Source organism: Pimephales promelas, chromosome 17, assembly GCF_988280905.1.
Source record: "Pimephales promelas chromosome 17, fPimPro1.hap1.1, whole genome shotgun sequence".
NCBI lineage: Eukaryota > Metazoa > Chordata > Actinopteri > Cypriniformes > Leuciscidae > Pimephales > Pimephales promelas.
The window spans coordinates 11,755,546-11,782,596 of NC_142785.1; the positions used below are offsets into that span (position 1 = coordinate 11,755,546).

A 27,051-nucleotide genomic window follows, 5' to 3' on the forward strand; every position below is an offset into this window, starting at 1 on the left:
TAAAATCAACATGTTTTCAAATGTCATTGTATATCTTATATGCACCCCCACATTAAAATGTTATACCATGCTCACATTTTAGATGTATATATTTTACCTTGGTCTTTCATTTCTTTTACACACTACTTCATAAAGTTAATTTTGTAAGAACAGAGAAAGGTTATATAAAACCAATAAAACTGCAACCGACAGTTCCAGAAAGCAATTATCAATGCTGATTAATCGATAAAAAAGAAACATATATCAGTCGTGTGAGAGTGAAAGAGCTCGCATACAACAGCTTATTAAACAGTAAGTTAATATTGAGTAACTTGTATATACAAAGTAACTTGATCATTGGAAATATGTCCAAAAGAAGCTAAAGCACCAAGCAACAGATAAACTGAAAGCCAGTGTGGAACATTGATGTATAGATGTATATAGATGTATGTGGAACATTGATGTATAGATGTATATAGATGTATATAGGTGTATATAGATGTATATATATATATATATATATATATATATATATATATATATATATATATATATGATTATAGCATTATATGTCCAGATATTATGCTCTAGGAGAACTCGTCTTGTATGTTGCATAACACTTGAATATGTTTAAGTAATGATGCTGGCCTTTTCTACTGCACTATTCATGGAAAAGCTGTCCGGTATAGCAATAATTAATGCTCATGGTTCTTATGCAATCAAATCCATTCGCTATTTCGCTATACCTCATTTGTTCACATGCTTTTAGAGGAAATAGAATCATCTATTTTTGGGAGAATTAATGGGAAAGTATTAAAGGCAAAGTTTTTTAAAGGGCTGGTTGGAGTGCTTTTTGCTGTTGTCACGGTTCTGTCACTACATTTCTGGTTATTCTTGGTTTTGTGACAGAGCTGTGACATGCCTGGTCTTGTGTTTATGTTATGGTCTTGATGGTTGTGAGCACATGGCTATCATGTGATTTCTGTGTGCCATGTGCTCTTGTTAATGTTCTAGCCCCTCCCATCTTGTTACCTCGTTATTGGTTTATTTGTCCCACCTGCTTTCCCTCAATTCCCTCCTTGTTTGCCTTCCTATTTAGTCTCCCTGTGTTTGTTGTCTGGTGCTCGTTCGTTGTTAAATGTTACCTGAGTTTTGAGTTGTGTTTGTTCTGTGCCTGCCGTGCCTTGTTCTTGGATTTTGTAATTAGTTCATGAGACCTGGATTTCTTTGTTTTGTTTGTTTGATTTATGTTTTTATTTAATTAAAACATTACTTCTCCTCTGCATTTGAGTCCTCGCTCCATTTCCCACAACCCACACGTAACAGAACGAACGAGCCATGAAGAGGACTCAGCGGAGGAAGAGGTCGAGGGGGTCACCTGTTCTCCCATTGTCATGTCCTTCATATGAACGGATGGTGAGATTTAAGGAGTTGATCTCTCTTCGGCAATCGGAGGCAAATGTGGGGGACTTTGCCCAGAAATTTTCTGCAGCGGCAGAGGGATTAAATCTTGGTGATGCAGCTCTGAAGGATCTTTTTAACCATGCCCTTGATGACCCAATCCCTTTTGAGATTATGAGAGATCTGGGGGAATTTTCGTTTAAAGAGTTCTTAAGACTCTTGGAACGTCTTACAGATCCTCCTGGGTCTGTGAGATGGGAGAACACTTCTTTGATGGTCCAGGAGGTCCCGAGTCCGGTGGTGGTGGTCCCGAGTCCGGTGGTGGTGGTCCCGAGTCCGGTGGTGGTCCCAAGTCCGGTGGTGGTGGTCCCGAGTCCAGTGGTCCCAAATCCGGTGGTGGTGGTCCCGAGTCCGGTGGTCCTGAGTTCGGTGGTGGTGGTCCCGAGTCCGGTGGTGGTCCCAAGTCCGGTGGTGGTCCCGAGTCCGGTGGTCCGGAGACGGAGGAGGAGAAAGGCCGCCTCAACGACTTGTCCGGTGGTGTCTAACACCGAGACCATCCCGGAGGTGACGGCCGCCCTGACGGCGCCGCCCGCCCTGACGGCGCCGCCCAAGCTGCTCGCCCTGACGGCGCCGCCCAAGCTGCTCGCCCTGACGGCGCCCCCCAAGCTGCTCGCCCTGACGGCGCCGCCCAAGCTGCTCGCCCTGACGGCGCCGCCCAAGCTGCTCGCCCTGACGGCGCCGCCCAAGCTGCTCGCCCTGACGGCGCCGCCCAAGCTGCTCGCCCTGACGGCGCCGCCCAAGCTGCTCGCCCTGACTGCGCCACCCAAGCTGCTCGCCCTGACGACGCCACCCAAGCTGCTTGCCCTGATGGCGCCATCCATCAAGCCTGAATCTGTTCAGGTCAGGTCTATGGTTCCAGAAACAGTTCACGTCACGTCTGCCCAGACGGAGTTGGTTCATTTCATCGCTGCCCAGCCAGAGACTCTTCAGGTTCCGTCTGCAAAGTTAGAGACTGTTCACGTCCTGTCTGTTTGGCCTGAGATGGTTCCTGTTTCTGAGCTGTTGCCTGTTCCTGGACTAAAGTTTGTTTCTGTCCCTGTGTTTGTTTTTGTGGCTGTGTTTGTTCTGGTGTCTGTCACTGATCCGAAGCCTGTTCCTGAGCCGGGGTCTGTTTCAAGGCCAGTGCCTGTTCCTGAGCTGGTGTCGAATCCTGATCCAGGGTCTGCTCCTGAGCCAGCATCTCCGCCGTGGCCACCCGAGGGGTTGTCTCCGCCGTGGCCACCCGAGGGGTTGTCCACGCCCTGGCCACCCGAAGGGTTGTCTCCGCCATGGCCGCCCGATGGACTGTTTTGTCCTGGCTGTCCGATGGTCTCCCCTACTCATCTTGGCCACCGTGCACAGCCTGGTTCACCTTGATCCTTGCCAGGACTCCTGTAAAGCTTGAGGGTCCTTGGCTTAACCCTCCCATCCCTCCCTGGTCTAGTTTTGGACTTGTGAATTTATTTACTGTATATTGTTTTGCGCCCTTTTGATATCTCTTTTTGTTTTGTCTGTGGAGTTGGGTTGTGTCTGTGTTCCTGTCTCGTTTTATGTCTCTCTTTGGGAACGCCAGGTGGCGTTCCTTTGAGGGGAGGTAGTGTCACGGTTCTGTCACTACATTTCTGGTTATTCTTGGTTTTGTGACAGAGCTGTGACATGCCTGGTCTTGTGTTTATGTTATGGTCTTGATGGTTGTGAGCACATGGCTATCATGTGATTTCTGTGTGCCATGTGCTCTTGTTAATGTTCTAGCCCCTCCCATCTTGTTACCTCGTTATTGGTTTATTTGTCCCACCTGCTTTCCCTCAATTCCCTCCTTGTTTGCCTTCCTATTTAGTCTCCCTGTGTTTGTTGTCTGGTGCTCGTTCGTTGTTAAATGTTACCTGAGTTTTGAGTTGTGTTTGTTCTGTGCCTGCCGTGCCTTGTTCTTGGATTTTGTAATTAGTTCATGAGACCTGGATTTCTTTGTTTTGTTTGTTTGATTTATGTTTTTATTTAATTAAAACATTACTTCTCCTCTGCATTTGAGTCCTCGCTCCATTTCCCACAACCCACACGTAACAGCTGTGGCTAATTGCCCGCTCGCAAAAGCCACGCCCCCTAGTTATTGTTACTACGCCTGTCAAACAAATGGTCAATGACCAGCGCACCAGATTGCCTTGAAGGGAAGAGGTATACCTGTGTGTGTCAGTGACCTTTTTTGGAGAAATACAAATACCTCAGCGATATCCTGCAGATCGAGGCAAGCTTATCCGGTCTCAAGCGAAATCTGAGAAACCCCATGACCTGTACCTCAAATGTAACCAGCACAGCCTTGAAGAAGATTTTATAAGCTGGTTCAGTGGCTAATTGTTTGGAGTTAGAAATATATAACTTGCGCTGCATATTTATTCATTTTTATTCAGATACAAGATGAACATTTGCTTTACAAGCAGGTTGTTCATTACCACGTAGATCAAAACATTAGCTCATCTCCCAACAATTGTGCGCAGACGGGAGTGTAAACTTGAAGTCTAGTCTAGAACACATTCAAAAACTTCATCCTCCGAAGAATCACAATCTGTAAGTATTATTAATAAATACACTCTGCGCAGCTTCTAAGTGGGGTAAAGTTAGTTTTGTTTTTGATATTCACCAGACATTCATTGAAAAATGGCAATTACCTCCTAAACGACTGAGCCAAATATGACTTCGCTCTATATAATAAGCACTGTCCCTCAAAAGCCGCCGCAATGTGAGTTTTGCCGGGAAAGCTCGCTCTTGACGGAGACGTGAGTAAGGGACCATGTGGAAAGTGCACTTTTTCTGACACATTTGTTCAAACACTATATACAATTTTCAACCCTTGACAAGCTATAATCCTGGTTATGGGCCGACAATCTCTGCCTACGGTTTACCAATAACAACTGACTGGATCATTTCACCAATCGCCGCAGATTCGCGTTACTCAAAGGAGGTGTTTGGGAAAATGAATCATCGAACGAATCATTTGGGAGTCGTTGAGCAAATCGGGTAAAAATAAATGCATATTATAAGAAAAAATAAAGTGTTTTTTTTATCCTTGCATGCATGTTAAACTGTTTTTGGGAACTCCCAAAACAAAAATAGTAACATTTCAAATGCTATGATAGGGGCTCTTTAAGGTTATTTCTATTTAAAGGATAATTCCGGTATTTAACACCTTTAGTCTGTTTTGTAGTTTGTTTTGAATGAAATAGAGTGGTGGACTTAGAAATTTTGACAATGGGTCCTGTCTCGACTTTTTGACTTTTTTTAGAATCGCCTGTGACAGCGTTGGCTGTCTATGGGCATGCACAAACATGTCCTTAAAACAACCCTTAACATTCATTTTCAAAACTGTGCAGCTCACCGAGTGGTAGGTGGTGTTCGTTGATGTTCTGAAACAAGTAGCGTAGCGAAATACCGTTTCTGTCGTGTTTTATTTGTCATTTTTTAAAAGTCCACCACTCTATTTCATTCAAAACAAACTACAAAATAGACTCAAGGTGTTAAATACCGGAATTATCCTTTAAACAAAAATAGTAATATTTCAAATGCTATGATGGGGGCTCTTTAAGGTTATTTCTATTCATTACGATATTGATATATGAACTGATGTTGTCAAGTAATGCCGCGTTCCAGGCAACCTGTAACCCATGTTTTTCCAACCTTATACCTGTGAAAGTGCACTGTAACGGCAGTCAAACCTGTGACTTCCCACCCGTGAACTCATACTAGATCGATGTACTTCAAGTTACGAGCTCTGACGTCACATAGCCCGCGAAACCATAAAAAACAACAATGGCAGCCCCTGCAGATACAGTGTTTTTGCAGGCGGTACACGGTGAGAATACACATTAGGACAATATAATGTTAACTCGTTTGCAGTCCATCAAGTGCAAGGATAAATTAATACTCCTCTAGACAATCTCTTGGGGTACCTAGTGTCCGATTTACAAAGACGGTGGGCGCACCGCTTCACCATCTTGCTTGGAGTCAATGTTTGACGGACCTGCTCACATAGTAACGGTTGCTATGATGTGTGATTGGACAATGGTCATTTTGGGGGAGGGGCCGGCAAAAGGTCAATTGGCCTACTTTCTTCTACATCAACATCTGAACAACCTTTCTACATCAACATCTCAACAACCTCTATTGGGTTGATATCTGGTGACTGTGGGGGCCTTTTTTGTACAGTGAACTCATTGTCATGTTCAAGAAACCAATTTGAAATGATTTGAGCTTTTGATAATTATTTGATTGATAAAGGGATGGACATGGTCAGAAACAATGCTCAGGTAGGCCGTGGCATTTAAACGATGCCCAATTGGCACTAAGGGGCCTAAAGTGTGCTAAGAAAACATCCCCCAACACCATTACACCACCACCACCAGCCTGCACAGTGGTAACAAGGCATGATGATGGATCCATGATGGCATGATGAGGCACGATGATGTTCTCATTCTGTTTACGCCAAATTCTGACTCTACCACCTGAATGTCTCAACAGAAATCGAGACTCATCAGACCAGGCAACATTTGTCTAATTTTGGTGAGCTCTTGCAACTTGTAGTTTCTTTTCCCTATTTGCAGTGGAGATGAGTGGTACCCGGTGGGGTCTTCTGCTGTTGTAGCCCATCCACCTCAAGGTTGTGCGTGTTGTGGCTTCACAAATGCTTTGCAGCATACCTTGGTTGTAACGAGTGGTTATTTCAGTTAAAGTTGCTCTTCTATCAGCTTGAATCAGTCATCCCATTCTCCTCTGACCTTTAGCATCAACAAGGCATTTTCGCCCACAGGACTGCCACATAATGGATGTTTTTCTCTTTTCACACCATTCTTTGTAAACCCTAGAAATGGTTGTGCATGAAAATTACCTAGTTACCTAGCAAATTGTGAAACACTCAGACTGGCCCGTTTGGCACCAACAACCATGCCACGCTCAAAATTGCTTAAATCACCTTTCTTTCTCATTCTGACATTCACTTTGGAGTTTAGGTTATTGTCTTGACCAGGACCACACCCCTAAATGCATTGAAGCAACTGCCATGTGATTGGTTGATTAGATAATTGCATTAATGATAAATTAAACAGGTGTTCCCTTTTGTAGTCACTCCGAGTTACGTCGGATGACGGAGAATGGGGGTTTCGCATAGAAAGCCAATCTTCTTCAAGTATTAAAAAATGAGCTAATGGCAGGAAAATGCCATGGGTCTGCGGAATTTGCATAGCGTATCGCCGCCCCTCCTCGTGAATATAAAAGGAGGAAGCGGACACAACCGCAGTATCTTTTCGCGTCGGAGCCAAGAGAACTCTTCACTCCACAAGCCACAAAATCCTGAGTTTCTACTGTGACTCAACTCTTCGAGACGAGCGAACTCTCCAGTGTTGGTGTGACGGCGGTACCCAGCGAGATTCTACATTGCATGCGATCTGTGCAGTGGTCTGCCAGACTGTGTGTTTCTACCTGGTTGCCTCAGCATTGCAGAGTTTTTTCTCCTCTCTCCTGAAAGCTGCACGTGGCACATCTTTTTTAAAGATGTCTCGCCCGTGTTCTTCTGATTGCGGTCGATATTTGTCATCTTCTGATGGGCACGAGCGCTGTTTTGTGTGTCTGGGCTTTGAACATGCTAAAGCAGCGCTCGTGGATGACTCACGCTCCCTCGGTCAGGGGATGGCCACTAACGTGGTCCAGGAGCGTCACCTTTGGCTCAAACTGGCTGATATGCGGGACGCCGAGCGGACTCGTCTGCTTGACGCCCCCTTATCCCAGGCTGGCCTATTCGGCGGTGCGGTTTAGGACTTTGCCCAGCAGTTCTCGACCGCTCAGAAGCAGACTGAGGCCATTAGACGTATTCTACCCCGGCGGCCAGCTGCTGCCTCCACCCAGGCGCCGGTTCAGACGCCTGAGCCTCCTCGCCGCCGAGGACGCCCTCCTGCAGCTCCCCTCCCTCCCACATGGCCCCAGCAGCAGCCTTCACCCGGGCCGCATCGTGGAGGAGGTCGCAGGACTAAACGCCAGGCTAAGCGGCGTTCCTGAGACAGGCTGCTCAGTGATGGCGTCAAGTTTTTCCCAGGAGGTGGTAGCAGGCCCCCTCCTTCCCCCGGTGGAGGGCTGGGGGAGAATCTTTTGTTCTCAGCTTTTGTTCCCACGGGTGGGCAGTACCCTGATTTAGTTAAAGAAAGATTTGACACTATCACTGAGCACACAGAGCAAGATGGCAGTGCGCTACGCCCCCGTGCCTCGCCAATCTCATCCTCCTCTGTCTCTGAGGGCGCGGATGGCAGTGAGTGTTGTCTCCGGGCCACGCCACTCTCATCCCCCTCTATAGCCAGACCTCTGACAAAGCAGACCCCTGTGGAACGCTGGTCCTTCCCTGGTCTCCTCTGTCGGGGCGCGGAGCCTGGTCGTGCACTCACGCGGGGTCGCTGTGCTACACCCGCCTGTGCCGATCTCTCCGCCCCACTGCCCCTCCGGGGGAACGCCTGTGGCTCGGATGATTCCACTGGATCAGTTTTTGGGGGCTTGGTTAGAGCTCCCCAACCTGTCCTGTTGGGTCACCCGAACTATCAGGCTCGGCTATGCAATTCAGTTCGCACGGTCTCCTCCCCGTTTCCGGGGAGTCCACTTTACGATGGTCGGTGGCAATGCCCCGATCATGAGAGCGGAGGTTGCCACCCTGCTGGCGAAGGGTGCAATCGAGACTGTCCCTCCAGCTGAGATTAGGTCAGGATTTTACAGCCCCTACTTCAAGAAGACCGGTGGGTTACGACCGATCCTCGATCTACGTGTCTTGAACCGCACTATTCACCGACTGCCATTCAAGATGCTCACGGCCAAGCGCATTTTCAAATGCATTCGGCCCCAGGATTGGTTTGCAGCGATAGACCTGAAGGACGCGTACTTTCATGTCTCCATTTTACCTCGACACAGAACGTTTCTTCGGTTTGCTTTCGAGGGACAGGCATATCAGTACGCGGTTCTCCCATTCGGGTTGGCTCTGTCTCCTTGATTCTTTACGAAGGTCGTCGAGGCAGCCCTTGTTCCCCTTCGCGAACACGGGGTTCGCGTCCTGAACTATCTTGACTATTGGCTGATCTTAGCACACTCTCGAGATCAGATCTGCGAACACATAGACCTTGTGCTCCGGAACCTAGCCCGTCTGGGCCTTCGGGTCAACTGGGAGAAGAGCAAACTTTGCCCCGTGCAGAGGATCTCTTTTCTCGGTATGGAGATACATGTCCGTGCAGCTTACGAGGGAGCGCGCACACTCACTACTGACATTTTCCTGCCATTGGCTCGTTTTTTAATACTCGAAGAGGATTGGCTTATTATGCAAAACCCCCATTCTCCGTCATCCGACGTAACGTCTCCGTTCCCTACTCAGGGAACGAGGGTTACATACATAACCGAGACGTTCCAAATAATCCTTTAGGTGAGTGTACATGCAATTTAGTAGGTGTGTGTGATTTTGACAAAAACAATCACAAAGTCAATAACAATAATTAGTCAATATTAAGTGTTTAGGCCTGTCATTGACAGTTGACTCCACAATTTCTTTTATTTAAATGATACTTAAATTCGAAACTAAAACTGCCAGTATAGGTTGCAGAAAGTCTTAGACTTATTAATTCAACCAACTGATTCATTTAAGTGACTATCATTATGAATTGATTATTTAATTTATTGTGATTTTTGCCGGTGAAATAAAACAAAAATGTGCAATAATGACGATTTTACAGTGTAACTTTCGGTAATTATAGTGTGCTTATAAAGTACTTACATGTTATTATAAGGGAAAAAAATATGTCATTAAATATAAATATGTTTATTTTTAAATTAAACATATGCAAAATTAAATATGTCCACAAATCAAGTTTGGGGAATAAAGGGGTATCAAGGAGAATTAAAATTATATTTATACTGTAAGTATTATAGAAATAAGAGGAACTTATCCTACTATTATGATACAACAATCTTACATTTGACAACAATTTAGCAAGAAACTACACTGTGTACTTTTTGTAATAATGGTGTAACAATACATACTGTATAAGGCTTTTAAAAATTACAGGGTACATATCTATGCATTTATACAGTAATCTTTTTAACAAAAGTGCTTAAACTTTTGCTCAAATATTGGGGAAAGATACTCTAGTTTCATGTAGTTGTGCTTGTTAGCTTCTTGTTCCATGTAGTTACAGGGTCAGTACAATACAAATACATACACCCAATCTTATAATACTGACTGGGAAACCTTGGAAAAATAACTTAATTCAAAATAGATTTACTTCTTTTTTGTTTACAATTGCTTTTTTAATCAACAATTCATTTCAAATGCAGATGTCTTGACAGAAAGGAACATGTATTGTCCCCCTTTTATCTCTTGCTTGGTTTCTTACTTTTGTTCCTCTTCTTCTTTTTTCTTTCTTGCCACTGATGAATCTGAAGACAAAATCATGTCTCTTGTTATTCTGTATTCTGTATTAAAAGTTCAAGTTCCGTTTGTTTCTAGAGCACATTTACTAGCATATACAGCAATTACATAGATACACAATAAAGAACAATCAATAATCACTTAGAAACATTAAAAACAGGATAAATTAGGTGTCAGTGATATTAGATTGTGTGTATGTCTTTTTTTTTTTTTTTTTTTTTTTGTACTTACCTTGTAACTACATGGAACAAGAGGGTAATAAGCACCTCTTTAATTTATGGCCCGCAATGTCACACTTACCCTGTAACAAGGAACAAGAGGGTAACAAGCACCTTAGCACCACTTTAATTTATGGCCAGCAATGTCAAACTTACCCTGTAACATGGAACAAGAGTATATTTCCCAGTATTTAAAAAAAATTGCAATAGTTTTAGCTTTACTTGCCTTGAAACATGTAAGCCCAGCTTTAAACATCTGCACTTTTTTGATCAAAAATAAAACTCTAAATTCATAAATTTTTACCCTGTAATTTTTAAAAATAGGCTATATATACAGCAATTATTGGTATACCATACCACAATATGGTATGTTCTCACCAAATTGTTCCCAGTATTGTTGTATCATAATAGTAGAATAAGTTCCCCTTAGGTCTATAATAGTTACAGTATAAATATTTGTAATTCTCCTGGTACTTATCCATTTATTCCCCAAACGCTACATATTGTTCCCTTATACTTACATGTAAGTACGTCATAGCATAGGTACACTATAATTACCGAAAGTTGCGTTGTAAATTCATCTTGATTAAACAGTACTTTCTGTGCATTAATCTAAAGCGTTACCATTTAGCAATATTTGCCAGACACTAAGTATCGGTCGGTTGCTTTGAGTCCATTGTCTAGTATTGATACAGATATGGATATGCCAGCCCGTTCATCCTTTAACGTCATATAGAACGCTATATGCAAAAACGGCGCTATACTACGCACATGGCACCCTTTATCGTTCTATATGACGTTAAAGGATGAGAATGCGTTGGATATGCACACTAGAAACACTGAACACAGGTGTGTGTGTGTGTGTGTGTGAGAGAGAGAGAGAGAGAGAGAGAGAGAGAGAGAGAGAGAGAGAGAGAGAGAGAGATAATAACTTATAAAACATGCTAAATTTGTGTTTTTTCAAAATTACAAAATTAAAGTTTTCTGTGATGGGTAAGTTTAGGAGTAGGGTTAGGGGATATAATATGTCATTATGTCTATGGAATTTGACCATAAAACATGGAAACCTGTGTGTGATATAAACAGGAGGTGTGTGTAGGCAGGGAGTCTCCTAATCTCCTCTGCTCAGCATGAACACATGCTCTAAACATACTGAGAAATAACTCTGATATTACAACAAGTATTGGATAATAAACAATATAAAAAACACAATACAATAAAGATGTCATTTGTATGTATTTTTTCTGAAATGGCTAAAATGTAAAGTTCAAAAGAATTATTGTTTTCACTTATTTGAGGCTAAGATGAATAATATTTGATTATTTTTATATCCTAAATTATAATTATTATATATATATATAATTATATATATTATATAAATTATATATATTATATAGTTATAATTGTACCAATACATGGTTATAAACTAAAATTTACCTACACTGTAAATGATTTCTGTTGTTTTCACAGGATTATACTGTTTTTCTCAACAGTTTCTTACTGTATAATCTATGTACAGTAAGTTACAGTAGATTTAGTTGTTTTCACAGTATTAAATTGTTTTTTCAACAGTTATGTACTGTGCACACAGTTGACAGTATGTTACTGTAGAATTGCAATGCATTCTGGGAAATTATCAGTTACTGTTAATCTAAATACAGCAGTGCAATTGACCGCGAAAAACACCACACACAGTTCCACGGGTAAAATTGCTAGCCTACTAATGTTATTCTTACATTTAAAATAAAAATGTAGCACTGGTTGACCATTAACAGTCATAATTTATGACATAATTTATGTCAGTGGGGTGTGCATGAGAGCATATTTGACTTTGGAAGAGTTTCTCTGTCGTGTCAGTGGTGCTGCTGTCTTTTCTGCCGACCTGCAACTTCTTCATCTGGTAAGTAATAATTCTTATAATGTGTATGCAAACGGATTCTAGCTAATAATAACTTTAAAGTTATTTAGAATAGCTGACCACGATTTCTATATTCAATTTAATATATTCTAGACATTTTAATATAATATGTATATGATAGGCTACTCTTCAATGTAGCCATTTGGGATGTTACTGTAAATTCAAATACATTAGTACGAAATGACCGCGAAAAATAACCACAACAAGCTGCCATTTTATGAAGAACTCTTCAGTTCCCTTCCCTCTGTAAGAACACGCAGGCCGTGCATCGCGTCGCTGTCGGTCGGCAACGTTTTCGCCATACATCTGGTTAGTAATTCATATTTTTATGCAAACCATATGAGTTAACAGATTACCGTTAGAAAGAAGTGGCCGCGGAATGTTCGATAATGTCTGTATAAGTCAGACGCGGATTTCTTTTATGTTGATAGCCTTACTTGATTAAATGTGATTTTATTAACATATATTTCATATGTAACCTCTTATACGGTCAAAATGGTCTAATCATTTTGTTATTTACCACGTTAAGTCGGTGGAAGCGCCTGCACGTTCATTATTTTATGACTTACAGGTGTTAGGAATTGATAATCGATAAATGTATCCTGAAATCGGACATCCAAGGTTAGGATTCGGATTTATTGTTATAAAATTAAAGTGCCGATTCCTCTTATTGATTTTTTCACGCTTATTTTCGTGTAAATCCTGACCTGGCGTTCTGCCATTATCACGTTACCTCAGTGATAAAGTTGGACCGCGGAAAGCGCCCAAGGTGTATTTTTGTCCAAAATACAAAGCTATGTGTGACATTTACAGTATTTGTTGTGGTCTTTGTTAATCTTTGGTTATCATTAACGACACATACACGAGGGAGTTAGCCTGGTGTTGAACACTTTACTAAGCGAACTTAGAATCAACAACAACAAAAAAAAAAAACCCGGGTCATACCAACTACACAAACTGCCTGGGGGTGTTCCGGTAGGAACCATTCACTGCATATACTACAGTATTGTCGGCTATAATATCATTTTTTTTTTTTTTTTTTTTTTACTATGTGTAAACTGACATGTACTCATTTGAAGGGAACGATGCCTTGTCAATCTTTTTTTAAGTCATGTAACTTAGTATCACACAAGCAAGATTTAGCCTACGTTTTCACGTGATCGTAAATGAATTGATTTTAAACAACAGTCCAACAAACAAGATTTTAGTATTAAGTGAATTACACTTTAGACATAATTTTGTCTGTTTTTGCTGTTTAGCCAAAACAACAACAAAAACGTACTATATTTTAACTGTCTTGTCTGTTCTCCTTTTCCACAGGTGTGAGCTGTGCATGTTAAGAAGACCCCTATCCATCTTGACGACCGATGAATTGTAAATCTAATCTAATTTAATTATTCTATTTATCTAACTACTACTACTATACCTTGGTCCAGTACTGACCCACTGAGAACATTTTAAACGGATTTTTATCCATCTGTGAATTTTGTCTATCTGCAAGTTGTTTAGAATTGTTGTGTGAAAATAAACGTTACAGTACAGTTTAAGGTTTAATTGCATAAAAGCTTGGATAGAAAACTTCCTATTGCAAAAGTTAGAACATAAGTCTGCATATAAATAATTATTGATACCGTAATGCAAGTTTTTCATGGCACATGTGCATGATGAGGTTGTTTTGTGTTTATTTTTTATTTTTTTAAAGGACACTGGATAACTTGTCATTTTGTTATACTCATCTGGATTGGTGGTTTACTTGTCAAAGCTTTTATAGTTTATAAGTTTATATGTGTCTCGCAGCCCTGCAAATCTGGTCCCTTAGATAGAAAGCAGCCAAAAACCCTTTAAAATCAGCAACTGACCAGTTAGACAGTCTATCTCAAACCAATAGACAATCTTAGACTAGTTTAAGCTGTTTTACCCCAGCAGGGAGTGGGTGGATGAGTTGTTATGAACTATCTTTCTAATAGATTGATCAGATAGCACCCCTTTAATCTTTTCTATTTTACCTGTTCATGATAATTTTTGCATGTATTTATGCATAATTGTTCATGATTGTCATGCATGATTTTTATTGTATTATATTACATTTTTATTATTAATGTATTTAATTGTATTAATGTATTTAAATGTATATTATGTAAATGTACTAATGTGTTTGAAAATACACAATAAACCTTGTGCAGTTAAAGCTTCAATTGTTCTTTTTTCTATTTCCCATTAACAGTTAAAATAATATTTCTACAGATTTTCTACAGGTTACACAGTAGCACTATAAAATAAATACAATAACATTTCATACTATACAGTATTATTAAAAATTAACAGTGTAATTCTGTACTTTAATATGGTAAGAAATTACAGTAAAATAATGTTATTTAATTTGCAGTATGCTTAACAGTACTGTAGTTAGTATTACGGTAATTTTACTGTTAAATGAAATACAGCAAGTACTGGATAATTGTTGCCAGTAAGTTACTGTTAATTTGACAAGAAATTTTTTACAGTGTACTTTTGTTTTTACTGAAACATCTTATTATGAAAAGTGGTAAGAGTCTAAAACCAAGAATATTTATTTAATTGAAGCTGACTATTTGAACTGATTCATGGAAATGAATTGAGCCTCCAGCTATTGCCATTTTTGCTTCTGAAGTTCAAAGCAGTTTAAATACTTAAGTACTTGTCATGCGCTGGCTTGACTTGATAATCCAGATTCAAGAGGCTTGACGCAGATAAACTGTGAAATCACATTTAATAAACACAAGGAACAATAACAGGAAACACCAGCATGAAACAATAACACAAGACCATGGACAAACGATGACTTTTTTTTTTGTGTGTGTGTAGTAAAGTGTAGTAAAAGTGTAGTAAAGTAGAAAATTACCATAATATATTTGCAGTTAATAATGAAACATGCTGAGTTCACATTTTTGTTTCTCTGAAAAACAATGCTATAGCCAAGTTATTTTACTTTGAAATGTGCGTTCTGTGTTGAAATGACTGTTTTTTTGTTTTGGTCTGTGTGGTCCCGCCCACTAATAATTTACCCAATAGTATTCTAATAGTATTTCATGCCAGTTGGCGTAAAACACACACAGCGTATTGCAGCCATGGAATCCAGCAAACAAACTGGGTCAGAGATCGCAGATTCCACCTGAAAAAAGCCTCAACTTTTTATCGTTACACATCTCTGTCATGCGAGACAAGGAATGATTTTATTTGGCCTTTACGTTTCCTAAAGAGCTAAACCAGCAAAACCATTGTGGATGTATTGTGAAATATCTGATACATCGCACAGCTAAACTGACAACAAATTTTTCTAAATGATTATTTCAAACAACGCAACCCATGTGACTCAAGTTTCTTCACAAAATAACCAACTATAAAAGCTGTTGTGAAATATGTCATTGACTGGTGTCGTGTTAGTTACGGTTTATACCCAGTAACCTGGTTGCTATTTTAAGTAGCGTCTCTCTACAGTAGACGTGATGTTTGACAATTCATTTTCAGGACTGTTAATTAGTTTTGGTTTGTCAAAAATAGAATGGAACAGACATACCATTTGTATCAAGTTGGGATCTGTTTGTCTCGATTGATGTTAAATTTTGATCAGCTCAAAAAAGAAATGCCTTGGGTCCTCACATTCAAAACACTCTGTCACCGCAAGGCAGTGCATAATCTAATAGTGAGATAAGTGTGTGTGTGTGTGTGTGTGTGTGACTGCTCTCCCATAGGGCCTGTTTCTACCCCGCTAACACACTTAAGCTGGGCTTAACCAACCCAAATCTGATTAATACCCCCTCCCGTCCTCTCCCAGCGCCCTTTGGGCCACTCGTAATGAGAGCTAAACAAGCCCAGACCCAGACCTGAACCCATAGATGAATAAATGGGTGATTACAGCAGGCACAGAGAGAAAGGGAGACATAGTGTCTGTCAGGAAAGAGGAGTTAAAGGCTCCTAAAAATGAACAGAGAGACCTAGGAGGAGAGAAGGACTGGTTGAGTTACAGTGTTTGTTGGTTGTCAGAACATTAGGAATGTAACCTCAGCTTGAACCTAGAGATAGACAGATAGACGGACAGAGAGATAGGGTCAGTGTGTATTCAGAGCTTAACCCAAACCTCTTGGGATGCTTATGGGATTTTTTTAATTAAATGGTGGAACATGACACTCTTAAATGTTGAAATGTTACATCTTCAAGCCAAGTTATAGCAATTAAGATGAATGCTAATGTTAACGGATAGCTTTCTCCAGATATCATATTTAGCTAGTGAGAGAGTCTAGTTTTTATTTGGGAAATAAAATGAAATATTTCGGCCTAAATGGTTTTGGAGGGCCAAAAGCATTGACCAAAAATGGTGACATTTAATTGCCAAATGGTGGATTTGCCAAAAGTGTCTATCATATTATTTATCGGTGTTGTATTATTTTCATGTTATCACTGTTACAGTGATAGCTGCTTTGACACAATCTGTATTGTAAAAAGCGCTATATAAATAAAGGTGACTTGACTATTTCATGAACACAACGTGGATAAACAGGTAAACATGCCAGCTTTGTGGACGCCGTCGGGCTGCTGGGCTAGGTTATACCGGTTTTCTCTGTTTGAATCAAACTTTGTTTTGATGAACCAAGACCTTTTAGTCCATGCTGTTTTTAGTTTATGTGTGAACAAGTCTTCACTAAACAATATTGAGACCACCTCACTCGAGTCCGAGTTGACACCGAGACCAGAGAGAGTCGAGTCCGAGTCAAGGCCGAGTCCATAGAGAGTCGAGTCCGAGACCAGAGACGGTCGAGTCCGAGTCGAGACCGAGACCAGTGAGGGTTGATTACCTAATTTACTTTTATTTACTTAGAGAAATCCTTTTTTTTTTTTTTTTACTGAATTTACTTAGAGTTTAAAAAATATGATCAGTTTAGGGTAAAAAGGCCACATAGTAGGTGGTGTTAAAAGTAATTTTATTACAATTTGTCATGCGCAGTTGCGCACTAGAAAATCACCAATCACTGGGCGTGTCAATCAATTTAAATAAATATTTTATTAACATACATTAATAATCATGAAAAATATTTTTAACTCGAGTGGACTCGGGAATAATTCCGAGTCCTAAAAAAAAAAATGTTCGAGTACGAGTCAATTCCGAGTCCAAATGGACACGAGTCCATGACAAGACCAAGACCATTAAAATATGGTCTCGAGACCGAGTCCGAGACGAGTCCGAGTCTCGAGTACTACAACACTGCTGCATGCCATTCAATAATCACAATAAGCATTGTGCTCTGCAACTTTTGATATGAAACAAAGTCTGAGCAATTGAACAATGTTGTGTTTTCAGTCTCTAAAAAAAAAATCTAAACACATTATACGTGTTATAAATGTATTGCTAAAACACATTACAAAGACTGTGAACTGTGAAGTACTGAATTGTGGAGTTAGACCGTTAAAAAAAAATGCAGTTTTTTAGACCGTTTTTAAAAATTAATCCTTTTTTTATTGCCTGTGTTTGAAGGGGTTGTAATCACACATTGCAATGATCCACTTTTCAGGTTTTGCTATTACCTCTGAAGGCCAATATTCATATTTATAAGTGAAGTCTCCGAGTCGGATTTCCTGCGAAATCCATCAGATGTGACGTGCATGCGCGCTCCCGAGCCTCTCTATCCAGTCAACCATGTCTCTATCCAGTCTCTATACAATCAACCATGCGACCAACGGCACTTCAGCTGACGACATGGAGTCTGATAACAGCCCAAAACGTCCTGCCTCCAGCACAACACAGACTCCAACACAAACTCCACATAAATATAAAAAACAAAAAAAGTTTTATCTGCCCAAGCTCGTCAGGCAAAACGTGAATCTGATCGACTCCGGATGAAAACGCGGCTCAACATAGTAAACTAAAGTGAAATAGCAAGGTAAACTACATGAAACATGACATGCATGCAAAAGAATGTTCCAGGATAACAAAAAGTCGGTGCTTTAGAATGTAACTTATTTTATTTACTAGATCTAACTTACTGACTAACGTCACTCATCCCACTACTATCATATTGTTTATAATACACATTTCCAGACACGTTCAGTACAGTAATGTTACTTCCTACGATCTTACTGATACACTGAAACTGTTCAGTTTAGTTCACTAACCGTTTTCATTATCATATTAAACATTCACCTATGTTGACATTGCTGATTGTGAAAGATACACGAAAATAGTTAGTGAAATGGCTTATAACATCACATGTCGGCTAAATGCAGTTTATTGTAACATTATCATGGTATGAGCACAGAGCATTATTTCAACGTCAAGCTGATAAAAGTAGGCTATTATTGTACCTGCAGTGGGAGTTTACATTAGTTTCCAGCATGTTGTGTGATTATTTCGCCGTCACGTTGAAAGTCTCCGTGTGGACGGTAGTGACTGCTCGCTCTTGAGATCTAGCACGCACACGAGCACGATCTTGTTGCATTTTGAAACATCACCGCTAGAGGCCGCTAAAAATCGCACACAGCACCTTTAAACAAACCTAAAAAGGGTTATAAACACTACAACACACACACACACACAGACACAGTTCTCTCATTCAGTTTATGCCTGTCTCACCTCATTCGTCTTTCTCTGCCTGTCTCTGATGTAGTGGGTGTCCTCTTTGTTGTGTCCACATGCAGTGGAATCAAATTGGGGTATACAACACAACACAAAGGGGGACACCAAAACCATGTCCTATGTATTCTAGCTCAGGGTATATACAGTAATCCTTAAGTTAAATTCACTACTTTTTAATACTTTTTTTACTACCTTCAGAATTTTTTTTTAACCATCACGACACTGAATTGCAAGTGTTAACCAGCGACCTTTCTATTACACAGATTTTGACAATTATAACATTCAAAAATGAATAGATTTAGAGCACGCATTCCATTTTATGTTTAGTGGATTGCATTTGTGACCGAAGTGCATTAGCTCCCATCCAGTTGACATTGATGTTTTTTACACACATAGAGGGAATGCATTGACATCACTTTCCCGCCGGTACAACCCCCCTCAACCTGACTGAGTGGCAAAAGATCTGCTGTGTGACTGGATTTAATAGGGGAAACTATTAAACGAAAATGCGACTAAAACTAACAATTTGATCAATTTAAACTAAATGTTGGACTCAATATAGTTGGACTAACAACTTATCCATGGATATTGACATGCAGCCAGCAATCGTGTTGCCTAACATTTATGTTTGCCTTATTTCAATAAAAGGGAAACAAAAGCAATAGATCTGCATAGGCTAAAGCAAATTTGCCTGTGAACGCTTTATATAAATACAATATAGGTCTAAATCCGGGTGATCACTTATATCAGGGTTATATAGCCTCTATATATCGTCATATCGTCCAGCCACTGAATATGACGTCAGCATCAAACATAGACAGAGATGAAAGATCTTTGATTGTGCCCATAGCTAAAGCCCATATTTATACGGACTAACGCAAACACAAAATTGGACACCTGATAGTCTGAAAAAAATAATACCTAATTATTAAAAAAAATAATAGCTCTCAGACTACATTTAACACTTAATGGCCTTAAATTTGACAATTCTGATTTATCACTTTTTAATACTTTTTAAAACCCCGCAGACACCCTGTAGCTATACCTGTGGGGTTTTTTTTAATTAAAATTTAAAAATTGGTGAATTTGGGGAGCAAGACTTTATGTTTGATCCCCATAAATATTTAATTGTGCTACTACTATTAAGTGTCAGACCGAATTTGACTTTATTATAGTCAGTAGAATGTTTGTTGGAGGAGCATCACAATAAAGAGGCAGATATTAAGCAGACAGTCTACTAATACTCTAATGAGAGTTAGTTGACATGTAGTTGCAAAGTTACTTATAGTCAACAGAATGTTCAAAAGTGACCATCAAAATAAAGTGTTACCCATTTTTACACATTGTTCAGAATTAACTTCATCATTATCGTTTTCTAAAATATGTTTGACACTCTGAAAAGTGAAAACACTGTCTTATGTTATTGGTCATTAGCCACAGTTTAACTGAAAAACAGAAAAAAAAAACCCATCTGTAATAATAGGCTTTTTGTAATAATTGGAAAACATTTGCAACTGAACATGACAGCAGTTTGTCAGTACTGAACATGTAATAGATTGGACGGCAGTGGCTCATGTACATTGTTTACAAACCAGAAGGTTGGTGTTTCAATCCCTGGTTCCACCTGACCAAGTGTCGTGAACTCCATGAGTAAGACACCCAACCCCAGCTGCTCCTGACAAGCTGGATGGCCGCTTGCTTGGCTGTCACCACCGTTGGTGAGTGAATGTGAGGCAAAATGTAAAAACGCTTTCGTAGCCATGTGTAAGTGTTATATAAGTCCATTTACTAAATACAAAGTTCATTAGCAACTATAGTTTATATATATATGTTTATATAACATAATTTTCTGCTGCATTGCACAAAAACTATCTATATAAAATACACAGAGCATAAAAAGTGCTGAACTCCTGTCAGCACTCAAGCCAGTCGGAATGAAAATAGTGTGTTCGCTTATTAATAGTATTACGATAATCTCCTGGCAGACCAATCGTTGATCAGGGAGTCTTTAGCATGAACCCGTCATACAATCAGATAACACCCAAACCTGTCATGTTCTTCTTAAGAAAAAAAAAAAGTCAATTTCATAACACTATCGAACAATGATGTTAACAGTCTTTAATGTGGTGTGACATTGCTGTAACCACTTCAGTTCAAGTGATCCTGTATTCACTTTTGTCACGGTTTGGGTTTTGTGTCTTGTTCCTTGTTCTTGTCTGTCATGTGATTTCCTGTTTGCCATGTGTCTCATTGTTCCCAGGTGTTTCTTATTAGCCACGCCCCCTTATCTTGTTTTCCTGTGTATTTAAGCCCTGTCAAAGAACGTATATTAACAAGAAGTGAAAGCCAATAGAACGTTCCATTGCAAGACCAGCGCCCAGCAGCAGCCCTACGCTTCCGCCATTTTGGGGTGAAAGCGACTCGGCAGTCATATAATATACATATATTTAGTCCAGTGCAGAGATCATTTTTAGGTTGAAATAATTTGGCTAGGTGATTATTTAACTCACAACAGTTAACTTTATAGCAGTTAAAAAGAAGTTGCTACTTAACCGGGCTTTTACCCCCACATTACTTGAGACAGGGAAGTTCAAGGATTTAATTCATTATATTATTCTCCACATTAAGTGTGATAGGCAAGAATAAAGTGATATCAGTTCATGAAGTTATAATATCATTAGACCGTTTCCCGGGAGGTACACATAACGTTACTTACAAAAATAAGTTATCAATGAAATAAATTAATTCAGCAAATAAATGTTGTAATAAAATGTAAATGTTTGACAATAAATATAGCCTATAATAGCAATAGAATCGCTTTACAGTAAACAGTTTTTTTTTTTTTTGCAGTACTAGCCTATCTTATATTAATGACCGTTAAAGCAAGACCATGTAAACAAACAAAAAAACACAGCCAATGTCCAAAGTGGCAATTATTTATAGGATAACGAACACAGTGCATCAATGATCATCATGTTTGTAGTATGATCCAGGGGATTAAAACGTCCAAAATATATTTCAGGCCTAGTGGAGTTGGTAACTAATAATAGTAGTAAAAGTGTAAAGTTGCATACAATGGAAATACTCACTATTGCAAGAAAAAAAAAAACTACCTCAAAAAACTGTTATCTGTGCTGTTGTCCAGTAACTCCAGTTGGAATTTTCACCCCGATATGGCGGCCGTGCTACCGAAGCGCCATCTAGTGGCTGTTACCAAAAAAGCATCAGAGTTTCGCCTCTTGTCCTTCTATACTCTTTGGCCCTGTGTCTAGTTCAGTCTTTGTGAGTTCTTGATGTTGTAATGTTTGCTGTTACAGGTCTCTTTGTTCCTGTTCACTGGATTATCTTTTGAATTATTATTATTATTATTATTAAAAGTGCTTGCTATTGGATTCACTCTTCGTCCTTGCATCTTTCACTTTAATTCTAGTTATAGCATGAAATAGACATGAATGAACATCAGAAGGTATGTTGAAGAAAATATTTTAATGAAAGTATTCCTAAGAATATTTAAAAAAATTGCACTTAAGAACTGTCTAACGAACTTCTATTTTTTTCTTTTTTAGTTTTGTTGTGAATATTGTCTTTTTTGGATAATTTAGCAGCAAGAGCATGGGGAAGAGATATTGATGTGTAGCGTGTTATATCTATGCAACAGTTTACTGGTAGCTTGACTACGTCAGACTTCCTACTTATGCTAATTTCATTTCGCTCTTGTAGTCTGTCTGAGATAGCAGCCAATCTTTCAGTTTTCCAGCTGCCTTCGATGGCCGGCCAATCAACGAACAGAGGGTGGGCTGAGAGCCGTGACGTGGACGCGAAGCGCCAAGTTTTACATTGTAGGTTAGAGAAATCGAATGGGAAACGAGATGCTATTTACTCTGTTATGGAGAACATTCTGGGGTTTTTCAAACTGAAGCCAGAACAAGAGGAGTGTTTGATAAACCTTTAAAATGGAGGTGATGTTGTGGCTCTACTCCCAACTGGTTTAATTTATCAGTTGTTACCATTAGTTACGTCTGTCTAAGAAGCGAAGTGAAGTAGCAGAGTCTGGTATTACCAGGCTAGAGGAACAAAGAGCTGTGTTTAAAAGATCTAATCCTAAACTTGAGAGTTGGCTACAAATATTTTCTTGTTTCACTCTGGCAAAAATAAGTTTAGAGGCCATGATTGTACCGTGGATGCGTAGATTAACTTCGCATAATATGCAAAAGTCATTTACAGCCATGTTCACTCCGGTATTTCGCTCGCATCATCAAGTGTTTACAGCAGGTCTAAGTTCGATCATAGATTTGAGTTTGATGCATGATGTCTGTGGTTCGATGTGCCTGTGTCGGCACATAACATACGTCATAAATAAACTTATCTGATAGGCTTACGGGTAACCAATGATTTTAAACTTCAGACAAGTGCCCCCCTAGTGAGAGAGAAAACACTTCTCTATTATGCCATTCCAGACTCTGTCTATGAAGCAAAGTGAAGTAGCAGAGTCTGGTATTACCAGGCTTGTTTACTGAGCTTTTTCTTTTAACAATTTTAAACAATTCATAGTTCTCTCTACACCAGTTTTATGATTTAACAGATGTCCGGTTGCAAGTCACATGATTTAGAAACAGGAATAAACTCCAGCAAGATAAAGTCCTCTTATGCAAAACCACAGACCTGTATCTATAAATCAAGGATAATAATGGGAATATTGAATGATCTTGAAGATGTCACAGTGTCTGGTTGTGTTCCCTTGTTTGTCCACTAGATGTCCTCCATCCCCTCGGTGTCATGTACTTCTGGAACTGCATTTCCCAGCATTCTGTCTGTCACTGTCACTCATCAGTTCATTGCACTCAGCTGTTCCCCGTAATCATTGTTCCCAGCTGTTCTGTGTTAGTCTTGTTAGATATGTGTATATATTCCCTGTCTGTGTTAGTATGTGTACGGAGTTGTTGTAATTTGTCCCACACTTCTGTTGTGATTTCTAGGTTGGTTCTAGTATTTTTCTGTTCTTGTTTTGTATATGAATTGCCTTATAGGATTTTGACCCATGCCTGGACTGGATTATGATTTATGGATTACCCTATTAAAAGAACATCTTACTGCAATTGGATCTGCTGTCTCTCTCCTGTGTGTGTCGTGACAGAAGAGCGTTTAATGCCGAGTTCAGACTGCATGATTTTAGCCACGATTTTGGCTCGCCGACAGGTTTTGAGAAATCGCCGACAAATGCCCGAAATCACAGGCAAATCGGCGCTCGTTCACGCGAGTGACAATCACGCAGTGTGAATGAACAAAGACGCGAACTGAGAGAATCACCGACGAGTCGCCGACGCCCGTGAGATATTTGGCATGCTAAATATCTGGACCTGTCGGCGATTCAAAATCCTGCTGTGTGAAAAGTGTTTTGACTGAAAACTACATCGGCGATCACCGGCAGCCAGTGAGAGAGCAAGATACAGAGCAGCAGGGAGTTTGGGGAGGAGTTATAGATCACATATCAACATGATATGGCATTGTTTCAACAAAAAAAGCTTCTTCTCTGTCTATTTGGACACAATAAATGGAAGAAAAATTAGTAGAAATTTGACAGGAGCACTCATGTCTGTTTCACCAGCTGTACCACAACCGGGTCGAAAAAAAAAAGTCTCACGTGAGAACTCCGGTCTTGCACGTGTGGTGTCGCGCGTTGTTTCCTTTTCATATCTCACGCGTGTTTGTTGTGAAATGTAGTTTGCGTGCAGCGTGCTAGACAGAGTCTGTCGGCGATTTTTCTAAAGTCATGCAGTGTGAAACCTTCTGTCGCCGATCCATCGTCCAGTGTGAACACAGCAGCGACTGAATGCTGGCCAAGATAGTCATGCAGTGTGAAAAGAGCAGCGACCTGACTACTTTGAAAATCGTGCAGTCTGAAAGAGCCATAACTGTGCGTCAGCATGTCATAATAAGGCGCTGTTTGAATGGTGGATGGAAAATGACAGACAGCTTTTAACAACTTTGATTTAACAACCTATGTATTAATCTTTACGTCACATTAAGCTATTGAATGGCTTCAGAAGACTTGGAATGTAGTTCACAAAAACAAAAAAAGGTGATTTATAATGTTTTTAGGCCTTTTGTGGGGCTATACTGGATTTTGATCGGTCTGATCGATACCTGATCGGGTAAAAAAGGGTTGTATGGGAGCTGAATGCATCCCTACTTAGGGGATGCAAGTTTTTCAATTTCTTCAGAAAATGTAATCATTTAGTTTATTATCATTATTTTGGTCCATCCACTAATCCCATCCTAAAGGCCTATTCACACCGGGACGACGTTTAACGCCTCGTGACTAAACAATGGGCGCCAATGTGAGTGTTCACACCGACGCGAAAAACGCCACGCGTAAAAGCGTCATTTTTAAAAAACGCCTTTCGTCTCTCGTGCATCTGTTCATCCGACAACTAGTGCTATTATCTCTGGGCAACATCTCAACTTTGCGTTACACATGTCCTGTTTTTACATTTTTACATTAAGCGCCATCTAATGTCAGGGAATGAATTTGCATGTTCACTCAGCTCATCGTCAGCGAAAAACGCTTGGGTGTGAACCAGTGATGCGCGGGTCAATGTCAATGTCAACAACCCGCAACCGACCGACGTTTTCAACTACCTGCCCGCAACTCGGACCGCAAAAAAAAAAAAGTAAAAAAAATATTGTACCCGACCCGCTTCCTGACCGCATTTTTTAAAAGTAGTAAATGCTCATCGGAGCGTTATTGGGCCATAGACGTGTAACAACACAGCATCGTAAGAAGACGCAGGCCTACACATAACAAAGGCAAAGCCAGCACTTTGGTCATCATCTTTCATTATTTCAGCAAATGTCTCCCACATTTTTACTCTTTCTATTTGTGTATTTGCGGAGCTTCCACTCCCCAGTCTTCACCTTTTCTCTTGCCGCCTCCATCTCTCTGCAGACTGTATTGATCATAGACATGGCCGGTTCGTGAACGAATCGTTCTTTTGAACCGGTTCTTTTTAGTGAACCGGTCGAACCAGTACACTAAATCGAACTGAATCGTTCGAAACAGTTCGCGTCTTGTGTCAGTGCTGATCCACAAGTTACTAAAGTTACTCACTTTCAGACATGCCCGACAGTCCCTCCGAATCGAAATAAATCAATATCCTGAATTATATTTTACTCCAGTAACTCCAACAGTTCACTGAACCGAGACATGTTGGTGCCACTGTTGAGAGATGAGCACGAGCAGCTGATACTGCGCATAGATACTGCGTATACCGAACGCACAGAGACAACAGTTCTCGAATCACCAGTATAGAACCGACTCCGAGAACTGTTTAGACTGAGCTCGTGTGTTATCTTCGTGCCAGTTATTCAGCCAATAATGTGTAGGGATGTATATTTCATCAAAAATTGTGTCTAGTACTATATTAATACAAATGTTTAATTGGCATCTTTTTTCAAACGACCCGACCGACCGCGACCCGAATATCATTAAAAACATTTTTGGATGACCCGTAACTGCGGGGAACCGCAGGCACCCGCTCATTTCGGATCAACCCACGCATCACTGGTGTGAACACAAAAAACGTGTTGAAAAACGCTGACGAATAACGCGCGCTGATATTCGTCCCGGTGTGTATGGGCCTTAAATGTGTGGTCACAGTGACCATTGCTTAGTGAAATTTCAAAATCCAGTCATATCAGTAATAATCTGCACGGGGGGTTTGCGTGAGGGCGAAAAAATATTCGCAGAATCTTAGCAGATTTCGCTTAGGTAACATGATTGAGTTGGTCACGTGAATTTGCCACACAGCCTAACAGAAAGCTCCTTGGTTGACAATGGTGCTGCACCTTTTTTCCAGAAAATTTCACTGAAATTTCGTTAATGTGTCTGCACTTTAAAGAAAGGATTAATGCTCATGTCTTTCAAATTAAAGTCACCATGAATTTAAAATTGACAATTCTTGTTTTTTATGGAATATTGCAGCATTTATTATAAATGATTTATCCATGCACATCATTTTCTTTCATTTTTTATTCATGTGCCCTCGTCTAGTTTAATCAATATAACTTCCCCTCCCTCTTGCAACAACATTAATTCACTGATGATGTCATTGCCACAAGGACGGGTCAACCTGTCAATCACATTAGATCACAGAAACAACAAACCTCAACCATCTAATGATCCAATCGATTACCGCCCTATATTTTTTTCTTGTTCAAAAAGCAGTTTCATCTGGATATACATTAGAAAAGGAAAGAAAAGACTTTCACACCTTCCATTTTATGCCAAATACAAGCACAAGAGTTTGGTCATGAGGCATTTATAGACTTTTGGTTAAGCTTTTTTTTGAGTGGACTCTTCTCTCTTCATGCATAGGTGTTTAAAAACCTCAATTTGTCCACTGAAAACAAACCGAATGCCTTTAGCTCTTCATTCATCTCGGATGTTTTGCCC

At 40.1% G+C, this 27,051-nt stretch overlaps 2 protein-coding genes across 2 annotated transcripts in view; both read left to right on the plus strand.

Moving 5' to 3' along the window:
* raraa (retinoic acid receptor, alpha a) overlaps positions 1-27,051 on the plus strand; it is a 72,525-nt gene that overhangs the window by 16,365 nt on the left and 29,109 nt on the right. The gene's annotated exons all lie outside the window — the stretch shown is intronic.
* On the plus strand, positions 1,296-7,919 carry LOC148971470 (uncharacterized). Its single transcript, XM_089122477.1, has 2 exons — positions 1,296-2,600; positions 7,751-7,919. The coding sequence occupies exons 1-2, from the start codon at positions 1,318-1,320 to the stop codon at positions 7,917-7,919; spliced, it is 1,452 nt and encodes a 483-aa protein (XP_088978603.1). The 5' UTR covers positions 1,296-1,317.